Source organism: Myotis daubentonii, chromosome 2, assembly GCF_963259705.1.
Source record: "Myotis daubentonii chromosome 2, mMyoDau2.1, whole genome shotgun sequence".
Lineage (NCBI taxonomy): Eukaryota > Metazoa > Chordata > Mammalia > Chiroptera > Vespertilionidae > Myotis > Myotis daubentonii.
Window position 1 is genome coordinate 57,064,116 of NC_081841.1, and position 22,981 is coordinate 57,087,096.

At 42.7% G+C, this 22,981-nt stretch overlaps 1 protein-coding gene across 4 annotated transcripts in view; it reads right to left on the minus strand.

Moving 5' to 3' along the window:
• LOC132227784 (retinol dehydrogenase 16-like) overlaps positions 1–22,981 on the minus strand; it is a 41,977-nt gene that overhangs the window by 2,721 nt on the left and 16,275 nt on the right. For 3 of the 4 annotated variants that reach the window (XM_059683299.1, XM_059683298.1, XM_059683300.1), the window contains exon 2: positions 19,896–20,275. In XM_059683299.1, coding sequence (XP_059539282.1) covers positions 19,896–20,208 — 313 coding nt within the window. In that variant the 5' untranslated portion in view covers positions 20,209–20,275. Of the gene's footprint in view, positions 1–19,895; positions 20,276–22,981 lie in introns of those variants that run through there. The other variant, XM_059683301.1, reaches the window with a different exon arrangement.

The window sequence follows — 22,981 nt, forward strand, 5'->3', positions numbered from 1 at the left end:
GTAGGACACAGGGCAAGAGCTGATGATGGAATCTGTAAATACTGACCCAGAGAGTTGAGTCCCTGGGTCTGCTCAGCCATACTCTGCCCTTGTAGGGGTCATATTTTTCTACCATGTATTTCCCTTCTAAGAACCAAATCCATGCACATAGTTATAGAGATTTTGGGGGAAAAATTTTTCCCAATACATCATTTATGTTGAATAAAATATAGGAAACAATTACATATCATATCATAAGACAGTGCTTTAGTAAATGTTACTCAGAAAGATAGCATATTCTCAATTATTAAAACTTTTGTTTTCATTAATACATTGTGGACGGATCACAAGAATTCTCATTTTTTTTCTGTTCTCAGGCTTGTGGCCAATCACGAGAATTCTCAGCTTTTCATTGTCATTTAGAGAAAGACAGTAATGCAAAATGCATTCGCTGAAGTTAAAAATTACAAAAGGAATTAAAAGTAATCAGTCTTTTGTCATTAGTAATAAAAATAACTGGTTTTTATATCAGTTTGATATTCAGCAACCATGGATAGTGAGAAAGAACATGATGAAGTTCTGGGTATATTTGCTGACAATTTATCAGACATTCCAAGTGAAAGTGATGAAAGCTTTGACAGTGGCAGTGATATGGTTATTCCTTCAAAAGGCGAAAAATAGTAATTTCAAGTGATTCTGAACCTGAAAATTTGAACAATTCCACACAAGATTTTGAGTGTAAATTGCATCTTGATTGCCGAGATAATGATTGGTCAACAGAGAACTTTCAACCCAATTTGGAAAAATTTGAAGGTAATTCTAGGGCTACAGTTATACCGTCTGATTCTAAGAACATCATTGAAGTCACCAACTTGATTTTTGACGACAATCTGTTTGAACTATTTTGTCATCGATCGAACATATATTATAACCAAACTTTAGGAAAGCACAAAATTCTGAAAGCAATAAAGTGGTCTCCTGTTACTCCAACAGGTATGAAAAATTTTTTAGGACTTGTAGTGCTATTGGGGCGTACTCGAAAGGATACTTGGAAAGAATATTGGTCTACAAATCCAGTTCTAGCTGTTCCAATATTTCCTCAGACGAGTCAAAATTGTTTTGAACAAATCTGGACTTATTGGCATTTCAATGACAATGGAAACATGACTAAGTCTTCATCCAGGCTATTTAAAATTCATCCTGTACTCGACCACTTTACTAGTAAATTTCAAACAATATATAAACCTATGCGAGAATTATCATTAGATGAAGGCATGATTCCCTGGAGGGGACGTCTTCTATTTCGAACTTACAACTCAGCTAAAATTATTAAACATGGTTTACCTGTAAGAATGATATGTGAGAGCAACACTGGGTATATTTGCAATATGGAAATTTACACAGGTGAAGGAAAACAATTGAATGACTCTATTCTGTCACTACTTCAGCCATATCTGGAATTGGGGCATCACATATACCAAGATAACTATTACAATAGCGTTTCAATTGCAGAAACTTTATTACTACATAAAGCAAGAGTTTGTGGAACAATTCGAACAAATAGAGGCTTGCCAAGATGTTTGAAAGATGAAGCATCTACGCTTAAAAGAGTTGAAATAGTCTTTTGAAGAAAAGGTGAGGTTTTATTATTATTGATTTGGAAAGATAAAAGAGAAGTTGGAATTACTTCAACTATCCATGATGCTTCCTCTTGTAAAACAGAAAAGACAAATCGGCATACTGGAGAGGAAATAAAGAAGCCAGGTTCCATTGTGCAGTATAATAACTATATGCAAGGTGTTGATCTTGCTGACTAATATCTTTCAACATATAGTATCCTTAGAAAAACAAGAAAATGGACGAAGAAAGTAGTGCTTTACCTGTTTAATTGTGGACTATTCCATTCATTCAGGATTTATCAACTGCTCAATCCAGAAAGGCAAGTAAGATACAGAGACTTTCTTTTAACTGTAGCAACAGAGTGGATCTCATCCAAAGTAGATAAGGCAGCAGATCCAGAATTTAGCAATCCTAATCCATCAAATGTTAGAAGTATGAGAGCTCTTCAGAAAGATCACCCGCAAAGATTATCAGGCAACATGAAGCAGCACATCCCCGTGCAAATTCCATCTTCAGATAAAAAGAAATATCCCACTGAAGTTTGCAGAGTATGCAAAATTGCAGTAAGAGAAGAGAAACGCGTTACATTTGCCAGCTTTGTTTAGTTCCACTTCATATTACACAGTGTTTTACAAAGTATCATACTTTAAAAAGATATTTGCTTGTAAAAACATGTAAATAACTTCAAAATGCAATGGGTATTTAATTTTAAAGCGTGCCTTTAACATTTATGTAAAACGTTTTTTGTACTTGTTCAATAGAAACTTATCTGGCCACTGGGTAAAGCTAGCAATAAAACTACTGGCCTTCAATGTGTTAAGATCAGGAACAAAACAAGGGTGTCCACTTTCACCACTTCTATTCAACACAGTTGTGGAAGTCCTAGCCACAGCAATCAGACAAGAGGAGAAATAAAAGGCATCCAATAGGAAAGAGAGCATACGACATGATACTATATAGAGAGAACTTTAAAGAGTCCACAAAGAAACTATTAGAACTGATAAATGAACTCAGTAAAAGTAGCATGATAAAAAACTAATATTCAGAAATTGGTTGCATGTTTTTTAAATCCTCACCTGAGAATATGCTTATTGATTTTATTTTATTTTGAATATATTTTTATTGATTTCAGAGAAGAAGGGAGAGGAAGAGAGAGAGATAGAAACATCAATGATGAGAGAGAATCATCGATAGGCTGCCTCCTGCACACCTCCTACTGGGGATCGAGCCCACAACCCAGGCATGTGCCCTTGACCAATATCGAACCTGGGACCCTTCAGTCCACAGGTCAATGCTCTATCCACTGAGAAAAACCAGCCAGGGCTGCTTATTGATTTTAAAGAAAGGAAGGGGGGAAGAGAGAGAGAGAGAGAGAGATGTGAGAGAGAACATTGATTGGTTGCCTTCCATACCTGCCCAGACTAGGGATTGAACCTGAAACCTTCTTGGGCATGGGATGTTGCTCCAATCAACTGAGTTACAAGGCCAGGGTTTGGTTGCATTTTTACATAACAATAATGAACCATCAGAAAGGGAAATTAAGAAAACAATCTCATTCAAAATTTCATTTTTAAAAAGCACACCAAATCCTAGGAATCAATTTAATCAAAGAAGTAAAAGACCTGTACTCAGAAAATTATAAGCATTGAAGAAAGAAATTGAAGAAGATACAACTATATAGAAGCATATACCATGCTAATATATAGTAATAATTACCCTTGTTAAAATGTCCATACTATTGAAATCAATCTATAGATATAATGCAATCCCTATCAAAATACCATTGGCATTTTCACAGAACTAAAAATAGTACTAAAATGTATATGGAACCACAAAAGACCCTGACTACCGAAAGCAATCGTGAGAAAGAACAATTTGGGGAAACCAAGATGGCGGCATATGTTAACACCGGAGATTGCTGCCCTCGAACAACCACTTCAGAGATATAACTAAAGGACACAACGGACATCATCCAGAACCACAGGAAGGCTGGCTGAGTGGAAATTCTACAACTAGGAGGAAAGAGAATATCATACCCAGACTCAGAGGAGGCGCAGTGCTGAAGTGAAATACTCAGGTGCGGAGTGCGCAAGGGGAGCGGGCTGGCAGCGGAGGGCGCGGTTGTTGTTTTCAATCGGGAGGGAGTTTCAGACTCTGAGCTCCAGATCCGGGCGAGTCTCTGGGGACCCAGACTCAAACGGGAGAAGCGGGACTGTCTGACTTCGGTCGGAACTCGAAGGCAGCTTTCTCTCCGAGGTTTGCAGCCATTGCTGGGACTCTGAGAGGAAGAGCCCCTGGGGAAGGAACTGAGAGCAGCCAAAACTGCTCGCTCCGCCCGCCCTGTAGATCCCCGGGGACCCGCCCCGCCCAAGCCCTGCACAGAACCATTTGCCGGATAGCCTCAGGCAAAGGCTAGATTAGCACCGCCCTAGAGATCCAGCACAGAAGCCCTCCCACTGCAGACACAGCGGACTCTCATAGCCAGTTAGCCTGGAGGTCAAATCACCCCCGGTATTGCTGACATCAATCAAGGCTTAAAGTCAACAAGATTGTGCACAAAGACCACTAGGGGGTGTACCAAGAAAGCATAAAAAATGCGGAGACAAAGAAACAGGACAAAACTGTCAATGGAGGATATTGAGTTCAGAACCACACTTTTAAGGTCTCTTAACGACTGTCTAGAACCTGCCAATAAACTTAGTAAGGCCCTCGAAAAGACTGGTGAGACCGCCGATAAATGTAGTGAGATCCTCAAGAAATCTAATGAGACCCTCGATGTTGTGATAAAGAACCAACTAGAAATTAAGCATACACTGACTGAAATCAAGAATATTATACAGACACCCAACAGCAGACCAGAGGAGCGCAAGAATCAAGTCAAAGATTCGAAATGCGAAGAAGCAAAAAACACCCAACTGGAAAAGCAAAATGAAAAAAGAATCCGAAAATACAAAGATAGTGTAAGGAGCCTCTGGGACAGCTTCAAGCGCACCAACATCAGAATTATAGGGGTGCCAGAAGATGAGAGAGAGCAAGATATTGAAAACCTATTTAAAGAAATAATGACAGAAAACTTCCCCCACCTGGTGAAAGAAACAGACCTACAGGTCCAGGAAGCGCAGAAAACCCCAAACAAAAGGAATCCAAAGAGGACCACACCAAGACACATCATAATTAAAATGCCAAGAGCAAAAGACAAAGAGAGAATCTTAAAAGCAGCAAGAGAAAGAAAACCAGTTACCTACAAGGGAATACCCATACGACTGTCAGCTGATTTCTCAACAGAAACTTTGCAGGCCAGAAGGGAATGGCAAGAAATATTCAAAGTGATGAATACCAAGAACCTACAACCAAGATTACTTTATCCAGCAAAGCTATCATTCAGAATTGAAGGTCAGATAAAGAGCTTCACAGATAAGGAAAAGCTAAAGGAGTTCATCACCACCAAACCAGGATTATATGAAATGCTGAAAGGTATCCTTTAAGAAGAGGAAGAAGAAAAAAAAGGTAAAGATACAAATTATGAACAACAAATATGCATCTATCAACAAGTGAATCTAAGAATCAAGTGAATAACTAATCTGGAGATCATAATAGAATCAGGGACATAGAAAGGGAATGGACTGACTATTCTTGGGGGGGAAAGGGGTGTGGGAGATGCAGAAAGAGACTGGACAAAAATCGTGCACCTATGGATGAGGACAGTGGGTGGGGAGTGAGGGCGGAGGGTGGGGCAGGAGCTGGGAGGAGGGGAGTTATGGGGGGAAAAAAAGAGGAACAAATGTAATAATCTGAACAATAAAGATTTAATTAAAAAAAAAAAAGAAAGAACAATTTGGGAGGTACCATGCTATCCATTAACAAACAATACTACAGGATTATAATAAGCAAAAGAACATAGTAGAGAGAACCAAGATGGTGGCCTAGGTAAACACCGGAAATTGCTGCCTTGCACAACAACTTCAAAAATGGAACTTGCCGAAACCGGTTTGGCTCAGTGGATAGAGCATCGGCCTGCGTACTGAAGGGTTCCAGGTTCGATTCCGGTGAAGGGCATGTACCTGGGTTGCGGGCATATCCCCAGTAGGAGATGTGCAGGAGGCAGCTGATCGATGTTTCTCTCTCATCGATGTTTCTAACTCTCTATCTCTCTCCCTTCCTCTCTGTAAAAAATCAATAAAATATATTTAAAAAAATAAAATAAAATAAAAGTAAAAGACAAAACGAACATCATCCAGACCACAGGAAGGCTGGCTGAGTGGAAATTCTACAACTAGAAGGAAAGAGAAAAGCACACTGATACTCAGAGGAGCTGCGGTGTGGAAGTAAAGTGCAGAGGTATGGAGGCACACGTGGAAAGGGCTGGCAGCTGAGGACGAGGCACACATGGAAAGGGCTAGCAGCTGAGGACACGGTTGTCTTTTTCAATCGGGAGGGAGTCTCAAGCTCCCAGTTGCTCTGAACTCCAGTTCCAGGTGAGTCTCTGGGGACCCAGACTCATACAGGGAGAAACTGGAGTGTCTGGCATCTGTCGAAACTCGAGGGCGGCTTTCTCTCAGAGGTGCTTGCAGCGATTACTGGGACACTGAGATGCGGGGCCCTTAGGGTAGGACTGAGGATAAGCCATAGCTGCTTGCTTCACCCTGTTGATCCCCTGAGACCCCGCCCCACCCAAGCTGTACACAGAGGCTTTTGCATATGAAAGGCCTGGCCCTTTGCAATCTGAAAATTACCTAACAAACTGCAGCTGGGTCAGAGAAACCCAGAAATCCAAAAGAAGGCCCAAAGCCCCACAGCAGCTTGTATTGCTTCACAGCTGGGCTCCTGCTGGGTAGTCTCTGGCAGAGGCTAAATTAGCACCTCCTTAGAGATCCAAGAGCCAATGTACCCAGTGGTCACAGTGGGACCATCCAGATTACAACTCCTCAGATCCTTAAGGGACACACTCAGGGGGCAGACTCAGTGAGCACCAAAGCCCCACTGAAGCAAGTCTTTCCCCAGAAGGGTGACTCCAGCACAGAAGTTCTCCAAATGCAGACACAGCCCATTCTCACAGCCAATTGGCCTGGAGGTCAATTCCTCCCAGTGATCCTACAACAATCAAGAATTAACTACAACAAGACTGTGCACAAAGCCCACAAAGGGGTGCACCAAGAGTGTCCACCTCCGGTAATTGGGGAGGCTGAGCCACTGGGCCCTGTAGGACACCTAGCACACAAAGCCACTCTATCGACACAGGGAAGCAGCCAAAATGCGAAGACAAAGAAACAGGTCACAAATGACAGAAATGGAGGAAAGCAAACTACTGGATATAGAGCTCAAAACCACACTTATAAGGTTTTTCAAGAATTTTCTAGAAACCACCGATAAATTGAGTGAGACCCTCAAGAAATCTAATGAGACCCTCAAGGTTATGAAAAAGGACCAACTAGAAATTAAGCATACACTGACTGAAATAAAGAATATTATACAATCTTAGCAAATCGGATCCAGCAGTACATCAGAAAAATCATACACCATGACCAAGTAGGATTTATCCCAGGGATGCAAGGATGGTACAATATCTGCAAATCAATAAACGTGATACACCACATAAACAAATTGAAAGAAAAAAACCACATAGTCATATCAATTGATGCAGAAAAAGCATTTGACAAAATCCAACACCCATTTTTGATAAAAACTCTCAGCAAGGTTGGAATAGAAGGATCATACCTAAACATAATAAGAGCCATATATGACAAACCCACAGCCAACATCATACTCAATGGACAAAAGCTAAAACCATTTCCCCTAAGAACAGGAACAAGACAGGGATGCCCCTTCACACTACTCCTGTGCGACATAGTACTGGAAGTATTAGCCATTGCAATTAGACAAAAAGAAGAAATAAAAGGCATCCAAATTTGAAAAAAAGAAGTAAAACTGTCCTTATTTGCAGATGACATATATATAAAAAACCCTAAAGACTCCATCAAAAACTATTAGACTTAATAAATGAATTTGGCAATGTAGCAGGATACAAAATTAACGCCAAAAAATGTATGGCATTTCTATACACCAATAGTGAACTTACAGAAAGAGGGACTAAAAAAACAATCCCATTTACCATTGCACCAAAAAAATTAAGATACCTAGGAATAAACTTAACTAAAGAGGTAAAAGACCTCTACTCAGAAAACTACAGGACATTGAAAAAAGAGATAGAGGAAGACATAAACAGATGGAAGAGCATACCATGTTCTTGGATTGGTAGAATCAACATCATTAAAATGACAATACTACCCAAAGCAATCTATAAATTCAACGCACTTACCATTAAAATACCAACGGCATATTTCACAGACCTAGAACAAACTCTCCAAAAATTCATCTGGAATAAAAAGAGACCCTGAATTGCTGCAGTGATCCTGAGAAAGAACAAAGTAGGTGGGATCTCAATACCAGATATCAAGCTGTATTACAAAGCCACTGTTCTCAAAACTACCTGGTACTGGCACAAGAACAGCCATATAGATCAATGGAATAAAATAGAGAGCCCAGAAATTGACCCAAATTGAAAGGACATAGCAGGACTGATGGCTGTGTCCTTAACCCCTCTTCCAAGAAAAAGCCGCAGGGTGTATCAGTTACTCAGCCTGCCCTTATCTCGGCCAATGGGAAAGCAGGGGAAACTAGCCCAAGGCCAAAAGTATGCTGGTCACCCCCCCATCTTTGTGTAACCAGATCCTAGCTGCACCCTGCCCCAACCCCCGACCCCAAGTCCTATAAATTCTTTGTTCTCTTGGGATTTTGGGCTCTCTCTTGCACCCAGTAATGGAGGCAAGGGGGGGACCAAGCGAACTTGTATAAGAGACCCTCTGCTTTTGCATCGGACTGGCTAGTTCCCTGGTGTGGTTTCCTTGGGGATCTTGAAATCTGGGCATAACATTTTGGGGGCTCGTCCGAGATCCCCAACACCATCGAGGGACCCCCAGTCCGGAGGGCCTGACTGACCACGGTAGGTGTTTGTGTGTCGTTGTATGTTTTGTATCTATCCTGTGTGAGCTCATTTCTGAAATCTGTAATCGTAATCGCCCGCATGATCTAGGGGATCAAGGGCGGGAGGAGTCGGGGGACGCCTCGATCCTCCATCTGGAGGGGTATAGCTTTCCTTCCGCGGAGTCGGAAGGTCTGTAGAAACCCCCTTAATCTGGGACGGGCGGAGGAGTCGGGGGACGCCTCGATACTCCATCTGAAGAGGGGAAATTTTGCTTCCGCGGAGTCGGAAGGTCTGTAGGAACCCCTCAATCTGAGAAAAGGCGGGTCGCTCCTGCTGGTTGGCGCGCAGCCATCGTCTAGCTTTCGGTTTTTGCTTCCATGGAGTTGGAAGGCTGTACTTTTTGGGCCCTTTAGTTGTTTGTGTTTCCGTTTTATTTTGTGGACTTGCTGGATGACTCAGACTGCTCCTTTGGGTATTGTGATGGATCATTTCAAGAAGCTTGGGGGAGGCTGTAGAGCTCCCTCAGGAGTTGGGAAGTTGTTAAAAATTGAATGGATTGTTTAAACTATGAATGAATGTCTGGTGAAAGTGTCTGAATGTGGAGGGAGGGGGACTGCTCTCCCCCCTCCTTTGTGTGGCGGTCGGGCGGCCACCTGAGTGAGGGTCTGTGGAAACAGGTCACCCCCTCCCCAAGTATTCTAAAATTAAAATCCTTCTTGTAATTGAAAAGCTTTTACAAATTTATAAATGCATCCGGGATTTTTGTGCACATGTAAAGGGAAAAGGCCAGTTTAAAAAACGAGTGCACATAGTTTTGAGCTGAACTTGACTTTTTGCTGTGTACAGAATAAAAACTCGAGACTGTTTTGGCCTTAAAAATGGCGAAGATGAACCTGAAAAAGAAATACAGGCTGGTTTCCCAAGGCCATTTAAAGTAGCTCTTTTGAAATTTCCCACCCTGAGGCAAGTACCACCAGGAAGTTGATAGTCAAGTTTACATATGAATAGGTATGACTTCCCCAGCAGAAAAATTGTGACCATTTTGAAATTTAGCAGCTATGCCAGGCTTATTGGCTGGAAACTTAAAACTTTTAAGTTCAAATCATCTAAAAGCATTAAAATTTATAATACTGAAATGTTGATCTAAATATGCCTAGTATGAAGTCTAAATGATAGAAGTTAATCTATTAATTGAAAATGCCTTTGCTTATTGATCTGATTGAGAAGAGAGGATTGATTTTGTGACCTCAACTGAAGATTTTTGATGCAAGGACCAGTTTAAATTTAATTGATATTCTTTAAAATGATTATAAAAGGTATAAACAGCTAATATATGCCTAAGTTTAACCTACGTTCTAGATAATGTGTTTACCCAAAGCTGTGGTTTAAACTGCATGCTGTCTCTGCTTAACTAGTGAAATTTCTGTGTCTCTTAAAATGTATTGCTAATCACCTAAGAATTAAGGCTAAGAGTTCTAGCTACCTGGAAAGCATGGCCTTGGTGTGATAGGAGGAAAAAAAGAAATGTTAAATGGATAATATACCAGTGAGCTGGGACTGGTCACTAATGATGGATTGTGAGAAGGGCTGGACATGGCCTAACTTTTCCTTCCTTGGTACCCCTGAAACGTCAGAGGATCCAATGTGTTTAATCATCTTGAAGGACATTGAATGGTTCTTTCCTTCCTCTTTAACTTTTAGGGGATTGTATAAATGGATTACTGATGTAGATTATCAAGAATCTCTAAGGGACTTGTCCTGTATCTGGAGGAATGGCTTCTAGATGGTATTCACCGTCTCTGGGACTTCCGGAGGGAAGTCAAAACTCGGACTGGCTAAGGGTTCGAATCTGGCCTATCTTTTAGAAAGATAGAAAAGAAGCATTCCTAGGCAGTTTTCTACCGCCTCTGTTCAGGGACTTGTTCTGTATCTTGACACAACTGAAACTGATTTGTTGGTATTTTGTGGTATAAATGTGGCATGTACCTCAAAGTTCTTAATGGGGAATGTATCTAGTTATCGTGTCTATTTAGTCTTGATTTCCTTGTTCAATATGAGTACCATTTCTATCTGGATAAGACATAGGTCAAGAATCCCGTCCTGGGACATGGGAAAGGGAGTCCCCCACATCTGTTCCTGTCAGGCCCCCATCAGGGGACTTGGGCGGTGTTCCTGTTACCTGCTCAAGATCCCAAGACTGTATTTGTTCATGTAAGTGTGGAAATATATTCTGTGCTAGGTTGGGATTTTGGAATTCTGGGGTAGATTTAAAAGATATTTGTGACTTTTCTAGTCTGATTGCGACATTTAAGGGTGGGGCTCACAGTTCCTCAGGGCAGAGATTTCATGGGCCCTTCCCCCTGCCTGTGCTGAATTAAATAATACAGACCAGTGTCATTTAGCTTGCTGGTTAAAGGAAAACAATGGGCCTTAGAATCTGTAAAGGTGGGCGGGAATGAAGCTGGTCAAATGTACTGAAAGAGTTTGGTACCTGTTGCTGCTAGCTAAGGAGGGGCTGATACCCACTTCTAGCGCACTCCCTTGAAAGAGGCCTCGTTGCTGCTCTGCCACAAAGGGAACTGGTAGAAAGACAAAAAAGCAGAGCACTGTAACTGATAAACAGGGTTACCTAGAAGCCATCAGGACTTTGAAGTTCTCCAAGAGAGGAGGAATCTGACTCAGAGACTGGCGAGGACTGGGTGGCTTTTCTTTAACAATCTCTTTCCTTGAGAGGGCTCCAGAGGGCGCACGAGGACATTTGGCTGCGCCTCTGTGCCATCTATGAGACCAGCCCAACCCCAACTCCTCATCAGCACAGACCAGGAGATTGGGTCTATGTCAGAAGGCACCACCGGGAGACCCTAGAGCCACGTTGGAAGGGTCCCTACACTGTGGTGCTGAAGACCCCCACTGCTCTCAAGGTAGACGGCGTCGCGACCTGGGTCCATCCGGAAAGACTTCATCACCAAATGGAGCATCGATCGATCGAGATCAACGCAACCCGCTCAAGCTCAAGCTACGGAGTGCTTGACCTGCCTGATTCCGGTAACATGACTCGAGATTGCTCCTGTCACCAGGAGCCCCCACAATACTGTGTAATACACTTAGATAATGCCTGCATCTTCATGGACATGGCTCCAAAGAGACAAGGACCATTTATAAGATCACATGTTTAGTAGAAGATTTGGCTACCTGAAGCGGCCATGATGCCAATATTATGTTTCATTGTATTGATATGTTATATTAACCTTTGATTCTTTTGCAGGTTTGAATGTATGTTGGCTGTCCTGGAAGGGAGCTGTGTGGGGTGACCCCCAAAAGTAAAGGGTGTCTAGCTGCCAAGAGGGCAGGTGCCCAACTGGGCAGGGAAGGGTGCCCATCAGTTTTTGGTCTCTGTTGAGAGATAGCTAACAGTTGACAGCCTGTAATACTGTCTTGCAGGCCTGAGTCACCATGCCCATGTCAGGGGTAGTAAAGCTGGAAAAAGCCTGTTTAGACTAGAAGGTCTGAGGCATGGTTATGCATAGAAAGAAGGTTTATACCAACAATTACTGTTTTGTTTTAAATCCATGAAAAGGAATTAGCAAAGAAAGTCAGAAAATCTTAGAGTAGATCAGTATGTTTTTCTCCTTATGTAATTCCTCCGAAATCTGGCAATGCTAAATAAGTACGTTTCTTTGCATAGATCCAATAAGACTGATTCCTAATAGTGGTTTTATTAATGGAAAACTTTGACAGGAGTATCATGTTTTAAAGAGCCCTGTCTGAACTCTAAAGACTTGAAGCCACTAAGACCATGAAGAAAGCCTGGTATCCTGCTTGGGAGCCCTGAAGATGGCTGGCACTGGAGCATCAGGCCCATGCCCTACCACCACTGGCGGTTGGTAAGAGTAGAAGGGGAGCAGTAAAGATGCCTCTGCATCCCTGCAGAACCCCCACACACTCTGGGCTGCAACAAGTAGGAGGGCTACTGAGATGGGCCTTAAAGCCTGGAGCGTGGGCTCAGGTGGAGTTGCTACAGGTGAGGGATTCACCTAACTCAGCAGATACTGCAGGCAGGCTTGATGGCAGCTGGATGGCTTGGCTTCCTGGCCCTATGGGGCACATTAAGGTTCAACCATGAAATTCCAGCAAAGGTAGTCAGTTACCATTCTTGTTGTGTTTATGCAAACATCAGGACAGTAAATAAATTAATCTTGATTTGGCTTTTTAATAGCCATGGAGGAATTTTAAGAAGAAAAATCCTATTTCAATAGAAGTTCTTAAAGCTAAAATGGTTTCTTTCCCTTCCACCAGACCATTTGTTAAGCTTATAAGAATAGTTCAATTGATAATTCTGTGTGCCCAGTACGGGCCTCTAGCAACGGTGGAATAGAAATGCAGTCCATCTCATGATTGAGACGGAAGTTCCAAGACAAGGGGGGAATGAAAGGACAGAGCAGGACTGATGGCTGTGTCCTTAACCCCTCTTCCAAGAAAAAGCTGCAGGGTGTATCAGTTACTCAGCCTGCCCTTATCTCACCCAATGGGAAAGCGGGGGAAACTAGCCCAAGGCCAAAAGTATGCTGGCCACCCGCCCTGTCTTTGTGTAACCAGACCCTAGCTGCACCCTGACCCAACCCCCGACCCCAAGCCCTATAAATTCTTTGTTCTCTTGGGATTCGGGGCTCTCTCTTGCACCCAGTAATGGAGGCAAGGAGGGGACCAAGCGAGCTTGTATAAGAGACCCTCTGCTTTTGCATCGGACTGGCTAGTTCCCTGGTGTGGTTTCCTTGGGGATCTTGAAATCTGGGCATAAAACGAAACAATATGCTCAATTAATATTTGACAAAGAAGGCAAGAACATGCAATGGACTCAAGATAGTCTCTTCAATAAATGGTGTTGGGAAAACTGGACAGATACATGCAAAAAAATGAAACTAGACCACCAACTTACACCATCCACAAAAATAAATTCAAAATGAATAAAGGACTTAAATGTATGACGGGAAACCATAAAAATACTAGAAGAATCCAAAGGCAACAAAATTTCAGACATATGCTGAAGCAATTTCTTCACCAATACAGCTCCTAAGGCAGCCTTGGGCAAACTACGGCCCGCGGACCGGATCCGGCCCGTTTGAAATGAATAAAACTAAAAAAAAAAGAAGACCGTACCCTTTTATGTAATGATGTTTACTTTGAATTTATATTAGTTCACACAAACACTCCATCCATGCTTTTGTTCCGGCCCTCCGGTCCAGTTTAAGAACCCACTGTGGCCCTCGAGTCAAAAAGTTTGCCCACCCCTGTCCTAGGGCATTGGAAACTAAAGAGAAAATAAAGAAATGGGACTACATCAAAATAAAAAGCTTCTGCACAGCAAAAGAAACCATCAACAAAACAACAAGAAAACCCACTGCGTGGGAAAATATATTTGCCAATGTTATCACCGATAAGGGCTTAATCTCCAACATTTATAGGGAACTCATACAACTTAACAAAAGGAAGATAAACAATTCAATCAAAAAATGGGCAAAGGACCTATATAGACACTTTTCAAAGAGGACATTCAGAAAGCCAAGAGACATATGAAAATATGCTCAAAGTCACTAATCATCTGAGAAATGCAAATCAAAACAACAATGAGGTACCATCTCACACCTGTCAGATTGGCTATCATCAACAAATCAACAAACGACAAGTGCTGGAGTGGATGTGGAGAAGAAGGAACACTCGTGCACTGCTGGTGGGAATGCAGACTGGTGCAGCCACTATGGAAGACAGTATGGAGTTTCCTCAAAAAACTAAAAATGGAACTCCCATTTGACCCTGTGATCCCACTTCTAGGAATATATCCCAAGAAACCAGAAACACCAATCAGAAAGGATATATGCACCCCTATGTTCACAGCAGCACTATTCACCATAGCTAAGATCTGGAAACAACCTAAGTGCCCATCAGTAGATGAATGGATTAGAAAACTGTGGTACATCTACACAATAGAATACAATGCTGCTGTAAAAAAGAAGGAATTCTTTTTTTCCCCCCTGTGCTCTTTCTTTTTTTTCTTTTTTTTTTTATTGCTTAAAGTATTACAAAGGGTATTACATATGTCTCCTATTTTCCCCCCGCCCTTGACAATCCCCTGGCCACTCCTACCCTCCAGTGTCTTATGTCCATTGGTTATGCTTATATGCATGCATACAAGTCCTTCAGTTGATCTCTTACCCACACCCTCCTTCATTCCCCCCAACCCTCCCCAGGCCTTCCCGCTGCAATTTGACAGTCTGTTCGAGGCTGCTCTGCCTCTGTATCTATTTTTGTTCATAAGTTTATAATGGTCTTTATTACCCATGAATGAGTGAGATCATGTGGTATTTTGCCTTCATTTCCTTCATTCCTTCTTTTAACTCTTACCATTTGCAACGGCATGGATGGAACTGGAGAGCATTATGCTAAATGAAATAAGCCAGTCAATGAAGGAAAAATTCCACATGATCTCACTCATTCATGGATAATAAAGACCATTATAAACTTATGAACAAAAATAGATACAGAGGCAGAGCAGCCTTGAACAGACTGTCAAACTGCAGCGGGAAGGCCGGGGAGGGTTGGGAGGCAGGAAGGGGGGGTAAGAGATCAACTGAAGGACTTGTATGCATGCATATAAGCATAACCAATGGACATAAGACACTGGAGGGTAGGGGTGGCCAGGGGATTGTCAAGGGCGGGGGGAAAAAAGAGACATATGAAATACTCTTTGTAATACTTTAAGCAATAAAACAATTTTAAAAAATGTTCCTCAGGGACATAAAAAAGTCCTGAATGGCCTGGCCGGCATGGCTCAGTGGTTGAACATCGACCTATGAACCAGGAGATCACAGTTTGATTCCCGGTCGGGGCACATGCCTTGGTTGTGGGCTCAGTCCTCAGTGGGAGGCATGTGGGAGGGAGCTGATCAATGATTCTCTCTCATCACTGATGTTTCTATCATTCTCTCCCTCTCCCTACCTCTCTGAAATTAATAAAAATATATTTAAAAAATAAAATAAAATAACAATGAAAAAAAAAAGAATATTATACAGAGTTCCAACAGCAGACTAGAAGATCGCAAGAATCAAGTCAAAGATTTGAAATACGAAGAAGAAAAAAAACCCACCTGGAAAAACAAAAAGAAAAAAAGAATTCAAAAATATGAAGATAGTGTAAGGAGCCTCTGGGACAACTTCAAATGTACCAACATCCAAATTATGGGGGTGCCAGAAGAAGAGAGAGAGCAAGATATTGAAAACCTTTTTGAAGAAATAATGACAGAAAACTTCCCCTATCTGGTGAAAGAAATAGACTTACAAGTCCAGGAAGTGCAGAGAACCCCAAACAAAAGGAATCTAAAGAGGACAACACCAACCACATCATAATTAAAATGCTAAGAGCAAAAGACAAAGAGAGAATCTTAAAAGCAGCAATAGAAAAACAGTCAGTTACCTACAAGGGAGTACCCATACGACTGTCAGCTGATTTCTCAACAGAAACTTTGCAGGCCAGAAGGGAGTAGCAAGAAATATTCAAAGTGATGAATACCAAGAACCTACAACCAAGATTACTTTACCCAGCAAAGCTATCATTCAGAATTGAAAGTCAGATAAAGAGCTTCACAGGTAAGAAAAAGCTAAAAAGGAGTTAATCACCACCAAATCAGTATTATATGAAACGCTGAAAGGTATCTTTTAAGAAGAGGAAGAAGAAGAAAAAGGTAAAGATACAAATTATGAACAACAAATAAAAAATCTATCAACAAGTGAATCTAAAAATCAAGTGAATAAATAATCTGATGAACAGAATAAACGGGTGAATATAATAGACTCAGGGGCATAGAAAGGGAGTGGACTGACTATTCTTGGGGGAGACAGGGGTGTGGGAGGTGCAGGAAGAGACTGGACAAAAATCGTACACCTATGGATGAGGACAGTGCGGGGGAGGGGTAAGGGCAGAGGGTGGGGTGGGAACCGGGTGGAGGGGAGCTATGGGGGGGGGGGGAAGAGGAACAACTGTAATAATCTGAACAATAAAGATTTAATTTAAAAAATATATTTTTAAGAAAAGTCCATAGTAGGTGTCAGAGAGGAGGGGGTTGGGAGCTGGGTGAGAAGGTGAAGGGATTAAGCAAAGAAAAAGAAGAAAGACTCATGGACACAGACAACAGCATGGTGATTGCCAGAAGGAAGGGGAAAGGCAGGAGATAGAAGAGAGTAAAGAGGGCATAATTGGTGATGGAGGAAGACTTGACTTGGAGTGGTAAATACAAATGCAATATACAGATGATGTACTGTATGTAGAATTGTATATCTGAAACTTACATAATTTTATTAACCAATGTCACCCCAATAAATTCAATTTTTTAAAAATCACGGTACTGACATGAAAACAGACACATAGATCAATGGAATAGAATAGAGAGCCATGAAATAAACCCAAAACTATTGGTCAAGAAATCTATGACAAAGGAGGCAAGAATATACAATGGGATAAAGACAGTCTCTTCAATAAATTGTATTGGAAAATCTGAACAAACACATGCTCAAAAATTAAACAAGACTACTTTCTTGCACCCAATACAAGAATAAATGAATTAAAGACTTAAATGTCAGACTCAAAAGCATAAAACTCCTACCAAAAAAACATAGAGAGTAAACTCTTTGACGCAGGTCTTCGAAATAATTTTTGGATATGTCTTCTCAGGGAAGGGAAACAAAAGAAAAAAAATAAACAAATGGGACTACATCAAACTAAAAAGTTTTTGCACAGCAAAGGAAACTATAAAAGAAACGAAAAGACAACCTACAGAATGGGAGAAGATATTCACCAATGACATATCCAGTAAGGGGTTAATATCCAAAATATATAGGAATTCATCTTAACACCAAAAAGACAAACAGTCCGATTAAAAAATGGGCAGAGGACCTGATAGATATTTCTCCAAGGAGGACATAAAGCTGGCCAGTAGACATATGAAAAGGTGGTCAACATCACTAATTATCCGAAAAACAAATTAAAACCAAAGTGGAATATCACCTCACATCTGTCAGAACAGCTATCATCAAAAAATCAACAAACAGCCCAGCAGGAGGAAAGAAGGGGAGTTCAGTGGTTGATCGTTGACCTATGAACCAGGAGGTCATGGTTCAATTCCCAGTCAGGGCACATGCCCAGGTTGTGGGCTTGATGCCCAGTGTGGGGCGTGCAGGAGGCAGCTTATCAATGATTCTCTCTGATCATTGCTGTTTCTATCTCTCTCTCTCCCTTCATCTCTGAAATCAATAAAAATATACTCTAAAAATCAACAAACAACAAATGTTGGCAAGGATGTGAAGAAAAAGGAAACACTGTGCACTGTTGTTGGACTGCAAACTGGTGTAGCCACTATGAAAAACAGTATGGAGGTTCCTCAAAAAATTAAAAATAGAACTACCATGTAACCCAGCAATCCCCCTAATGGGTATTTCTCCAAAAAAAATCCAAAACACTAATTGGAAAAGATATATGCATCCCTATGTTCATTGCAGCATTAGCTACAGTAGCTACATAATAAGTTATGGAAGCAGCCTAAGTGGCCACAATAGACAACTGGACAATGAAGTAGTACATACATAATGAGGTATTACTCAGCCTTACAAAAGAAGGAAATCTTACCAGTTTCGACAGCATGGATGGACCTAGAGAATATTAAATAAGCTAAGTGAAATAAGTCAGACAGAGAAAAACAAATACCATGTGATTTCACTTACATGTGGAATTTAAATGAACAAGCAAAACAGAAACAAACTCATAAATACAGAAAACAAATTGATGATTGCCAGGTGGGAGGGGCATGGGTGATTGGGTGAAAAAGGTGAAGGGATTAAGAAGTACAAAGGCAGGGGAAGGTGGGTGGGAAGAGATCAACCAATGAACTTGTATGCATATATGCATAACCCGTGTACACAGACAATGGGGTGGTGAGGACCTGGGATTGGGGTAAAGCGGGGGCCAGGAGCGGGCTGGAAGAGATTCATGGGGGACAAAGGAGGACCTATGTAATACTTTCAACAATAAAGATTAAAAGAAAAAAAAAAGTACAAAGGCGACTTATGAAATAGTCACAGAGAGTAAAGTACAGCATAGAGCAGGGGTGGGCAAACTTTTTGACTCGAGGGCCACAATGGGTTCTTAAACTGGACCGGAGGGCCGGAACAAAAGCATGGATGGAGTGTTTGTGTGAACTAATATAAATTCAAAGTAAACATCATTACATAAAAGGGTACGGTCTTTTTTTTTTTTTTTTTTTTTTTTTTTTTAGTTTTATTCATTTCAAACAGGCCGAATCCGGCCCGTGGGCTGTAGTTTGCCCACAGCTGGCATAGAGAATAGGTCAATATTATTGTAATAATTATGTGCGGTACAAGGTGAATACTAGATTTGTTGGGGGATCACTTTATAAGTCATATAAATTTCTAACAACTATGTTGTACACATGAAACTAATATAATGTCAACTGTAATTGATTTAAAAAATTTTTCAAATTAATGTTTTTGAAGAAATTTCATTATGTTGTATAATGGCTCATCCTCTGTTAATGCACAGAAGAGGACACAAACTATGGACAAAATACAATATATGTCAAAATGTTAACAGCATTATTTCTAGGTTGTGAGACTATGGGTGTGTTTTCTCTATCCCTGTGCTTTCCATATTCTCTACATTGATCATGTTTTACATTTCTTAGATAAATGAAATCATTCTCTTTCTTTCTTTTCCCTTAAGGTGACAGGCACAATTGTAGTAAAAGAGAGAGAGAGGACACAAACATTAGATTTCTGACTTTCCTTTCTGACCCTCCTCAAATCTCAGTGTTGTCACCTGAAAATGGGTGACATCAACTCCCTGACCGGATGATTAAGACTCACCAACAAGAACATGTTAATGTGCTGAGAACAGGAGCCCAGCTCCAGCGTTGCCACCCATTTAAGCTTCAGGCTAGTGCCCCCTTCCCCACCCGCCTCCAGAACGTGGCCCTCATCTCCCCGGGGCACTCAGCATCTAGAAATTCAGAACCATAGACAAGAATTCTGCAGGGACCAGTTCTCATCAGCACCAACTCTCCCCAAGCTACAGAGCTCCAAAGTCAGAGGCTAGGGCAGTGGACCGAGAAGAGGTTCAGCTGGTATGCTGGGTGAGGTGAAGAGCGCTAGTAGGATTTCAAGTCCTAGAAATCACGTTGGGAATCTTCCCCAGGTAGCAAGGGGTCTTCCCTTGACAGGAGAGAAGAAACAGACTTGAGAAACCTGTGTGATACCTCTGTCCCCCGTGCGCTCCTTCACCCACTGGGTGGCCGCAGCGATGCTCTCTGTGCTGGTGACATCCAGGATCACCGTCTCCAGCCTGTCTGACGTCTTGCCCCTCAGCTGCTCGGCCCCCTTTTCTGTCAGACATGCAGCCAGCACCCTCAAGCCTCGTAGGTCCAGCTGCCTGGCCAGCAGGTTCCCGAAGCCCGAGTCACAGCCCGTGATGAAGACATACTTGTCTCGCAGGTGGCTCACCACCTGTCGCTCCCGGTACCAGCGCAGAAGGTAGTACAGGCCCACGAGGATTGCCAGGTACAGCCACATGGCTTTCCCGGGACAGGCGGTAGGCAAGGGTGAAGTGAGAATGTGGCCAGTGTTCAGTCAGGAGGATCTGAGAGCACAGGGTATAAGTTAGCACACCAGCTCCAGGAACTCTGGCATGGAGTCCTCAGGTCTCTCCTGTTCATCTAGTTTAGTATTTATATGTTTGTTTAATGAGTATGATCGACTCTTGCCCAATTTGTATGATCTTTGGCACACTTACACCATTTCCAATAGGTGACATTGCATTGCTCAGGAAATCCCTGGGCCTGAGCATAGTTTTCCCAACCACCTGATCTTGGTTCTCCACTCCTCCCACTTTCCCTCCTCTCTTCTTTCCCCCATCAACCTACCCTAAATTGGAGCCTCCTATGATCATGGTCTCATGGTCCAGAACTGTCTTCTTCCCCTTTTCCTGCTCAAGTCTCTCTGATCTACTGGAGAGTTTCACAAAGAGGATGCTTTTTGTATTAAGACAGATGTAAGTACAATAGCCAGCTCTGCTCCAACTACCGTGTGGCGTTGGCAGCAGGCGGAGCCTCTGAGGTTCTTCTCATTTGGTTATACATAGAATTCACTCCTAAGAAAACTGAGCTCTGCTTAGAAAACTGAGTTTTGGATTACAAAGAGAGGGAAAGGCGTATAATGTCCCCTGTTGATGTACAAACTCTCAGGGGCAGAAAGGTGTTCAGGAGACAGGAGGGTGTCTGACTACCTCAGAGGCAAAGAAGAGGAGAAGAAGGGAATGGGGCAGCCACACTCAGGGAAACTTCTCCCGGCACCTGGGAGGGTGGAAAGGAAGGACCTAAGGAAAGAAGGTCTAACGGCTACCCTCTCACTCCACGAAGATGCCTTGCCCTCAGCCCTGGCCCTCTGCCCTGTGCTGAGGCTCTCCCCTGCCAGCCACACGTGCAGAATCCAGACCCAGACTCTGAAGGTAGAAAAGATCCGCTTAAACTGGGACCAAGTATGGGTCCTTAACTTCACCATCAGGGAGGTTGTAAATCCCAGTAACCACAAAGGTCTCAGTCCACTTTGTATCGGGGTGATGATGGGGAGGTGGAGCCATTGCCCCCTCGGGAGACTAAAGAAAGGACTGGACACTGGAGCCCAGACCAACTGTCCCTGAGGGGCTTCAGGGTGAGATAAGGAAACCATTTCATACAAAGGGGTGGGCCAGCAGGTGGAATGAGGCTGCAGCATGGGACAGGGACAGAAGAAGCCAGTTCCAAGCTCTGGGAGCCTCCCTCACCGTCCACAGTTTCACAGTTCTGACTGGTGAGCAGGCAAGAGTAGAGGCACTGGCAGAGGGGAGAGGCTCCCTTGAAGAAACTAGAGACTCAGATGCCTGGACATATGCTGGCCAGAAGAAGAGACAGAGACAGGCAGGGGCAAAACCAACCTTCAGCTGTAACTCTGGTCTGCAGGGAGCTACTGTACAGTTCTGAGAGTATTTGTCCCTCATAGTGGGAGGCGGCAGCAGGATTTGACCTGCTGGCCCTGCAGAAACCAGCCTGTCCCTGCTCCCTGGGGTGACTGCCAGCACATCCGGCTACAAAACTTTCCCAAGATAGGGAAGGAGGAGGAAGGAGGCCTGGAGCCCTCAGGGAGCCAAGGGGCATGCAAATCCTGACACCAAACCCTGCTAAGGGGAAAATCGCAGTTTCTTGTAGGCAAATGGAGATTTTGTTCCTTAGTGACCACATTCCCTCAACCACAAAGTCTCAAGGGCTAGTGTCAGGGCCAGCCGCACAGGTTGAGCCGGGCTGAGGCAGGGAGGTGGGAATTGAGAAAAGAAAGAAAGACAGGAAAGCAGGATCGGGAGGACTGCAGCTCATTCGAGGAACTGCAGCAAGTTTATTAGCCACACAATGCTATTTATACACAAGACACTGAATAGGAGGTCTGTCAAGAGGAATGTATTCTTTGTTCCTCTTAATCTCTAAGGGAGAGACACAGCAGAAGGACAAATTCTCGGTACAGCAAATCTCAGTAAATAGTTTCAGGCTTCTTGGTAAGCCATGAAAGGCTGTTCTCATTCTACAAAGGTTGCTCTCATTCTACTGATAACCGCCATCCAAACAAGTCTGGGAAAACTGTGTGGGTAAGGGTCCCAGCCTTGCTAGCCCCTTCAGGTGCAAGGACCTTGTCAGCTTACATCTGGCCCCCAACAGATCCCCCTTCTTTGTTTTTTAGGCGAAGTTCATGTAGTCCTATTTGCAGGGATCGGATGCTGGATCCGATGGTTCGGGAGCAGACTGGAAGTAAACAGAGAATAATGAGAGCAAGGATAACAACAGTTAATAGAGACCAAATAAAAGACTGTAATCCATGAAAGGACATAAGGCTTTGAATTTCATTAAAAATATTCTGTGCTACTTCGCTAGGAGGCAACAGAGCAGAACCTGCATCATTAATAGCTTGAATCTCTCCATGTAATCTACTGATATCTAAAGTAAAGTTAGTCTGATCCCAAACTCCTAACAGGTGGTTGCGAACTCGATCCCAATGCCACATAGTACCATTATATATCTTAGGGGTGACCCAAATCCAATCAAACTCAGCATGACTAGAAACAAAGTCTCAGCAGTTCGTTGTGCTCCTTGGCAAACGACCACGGCCTCGGCCTCCGTTGTCAGCTTCTTCAACTGTCCCCAAGTTGGTACAGATGAATGTTGCATTGACCGTAGAGCTTTGCGGATAGGAGGCACCGTCACCATCATCTCGGAGAAATCCTTGGTCAGGTCACTTAAGTAGAACTTCCTTTTGGTTCCCA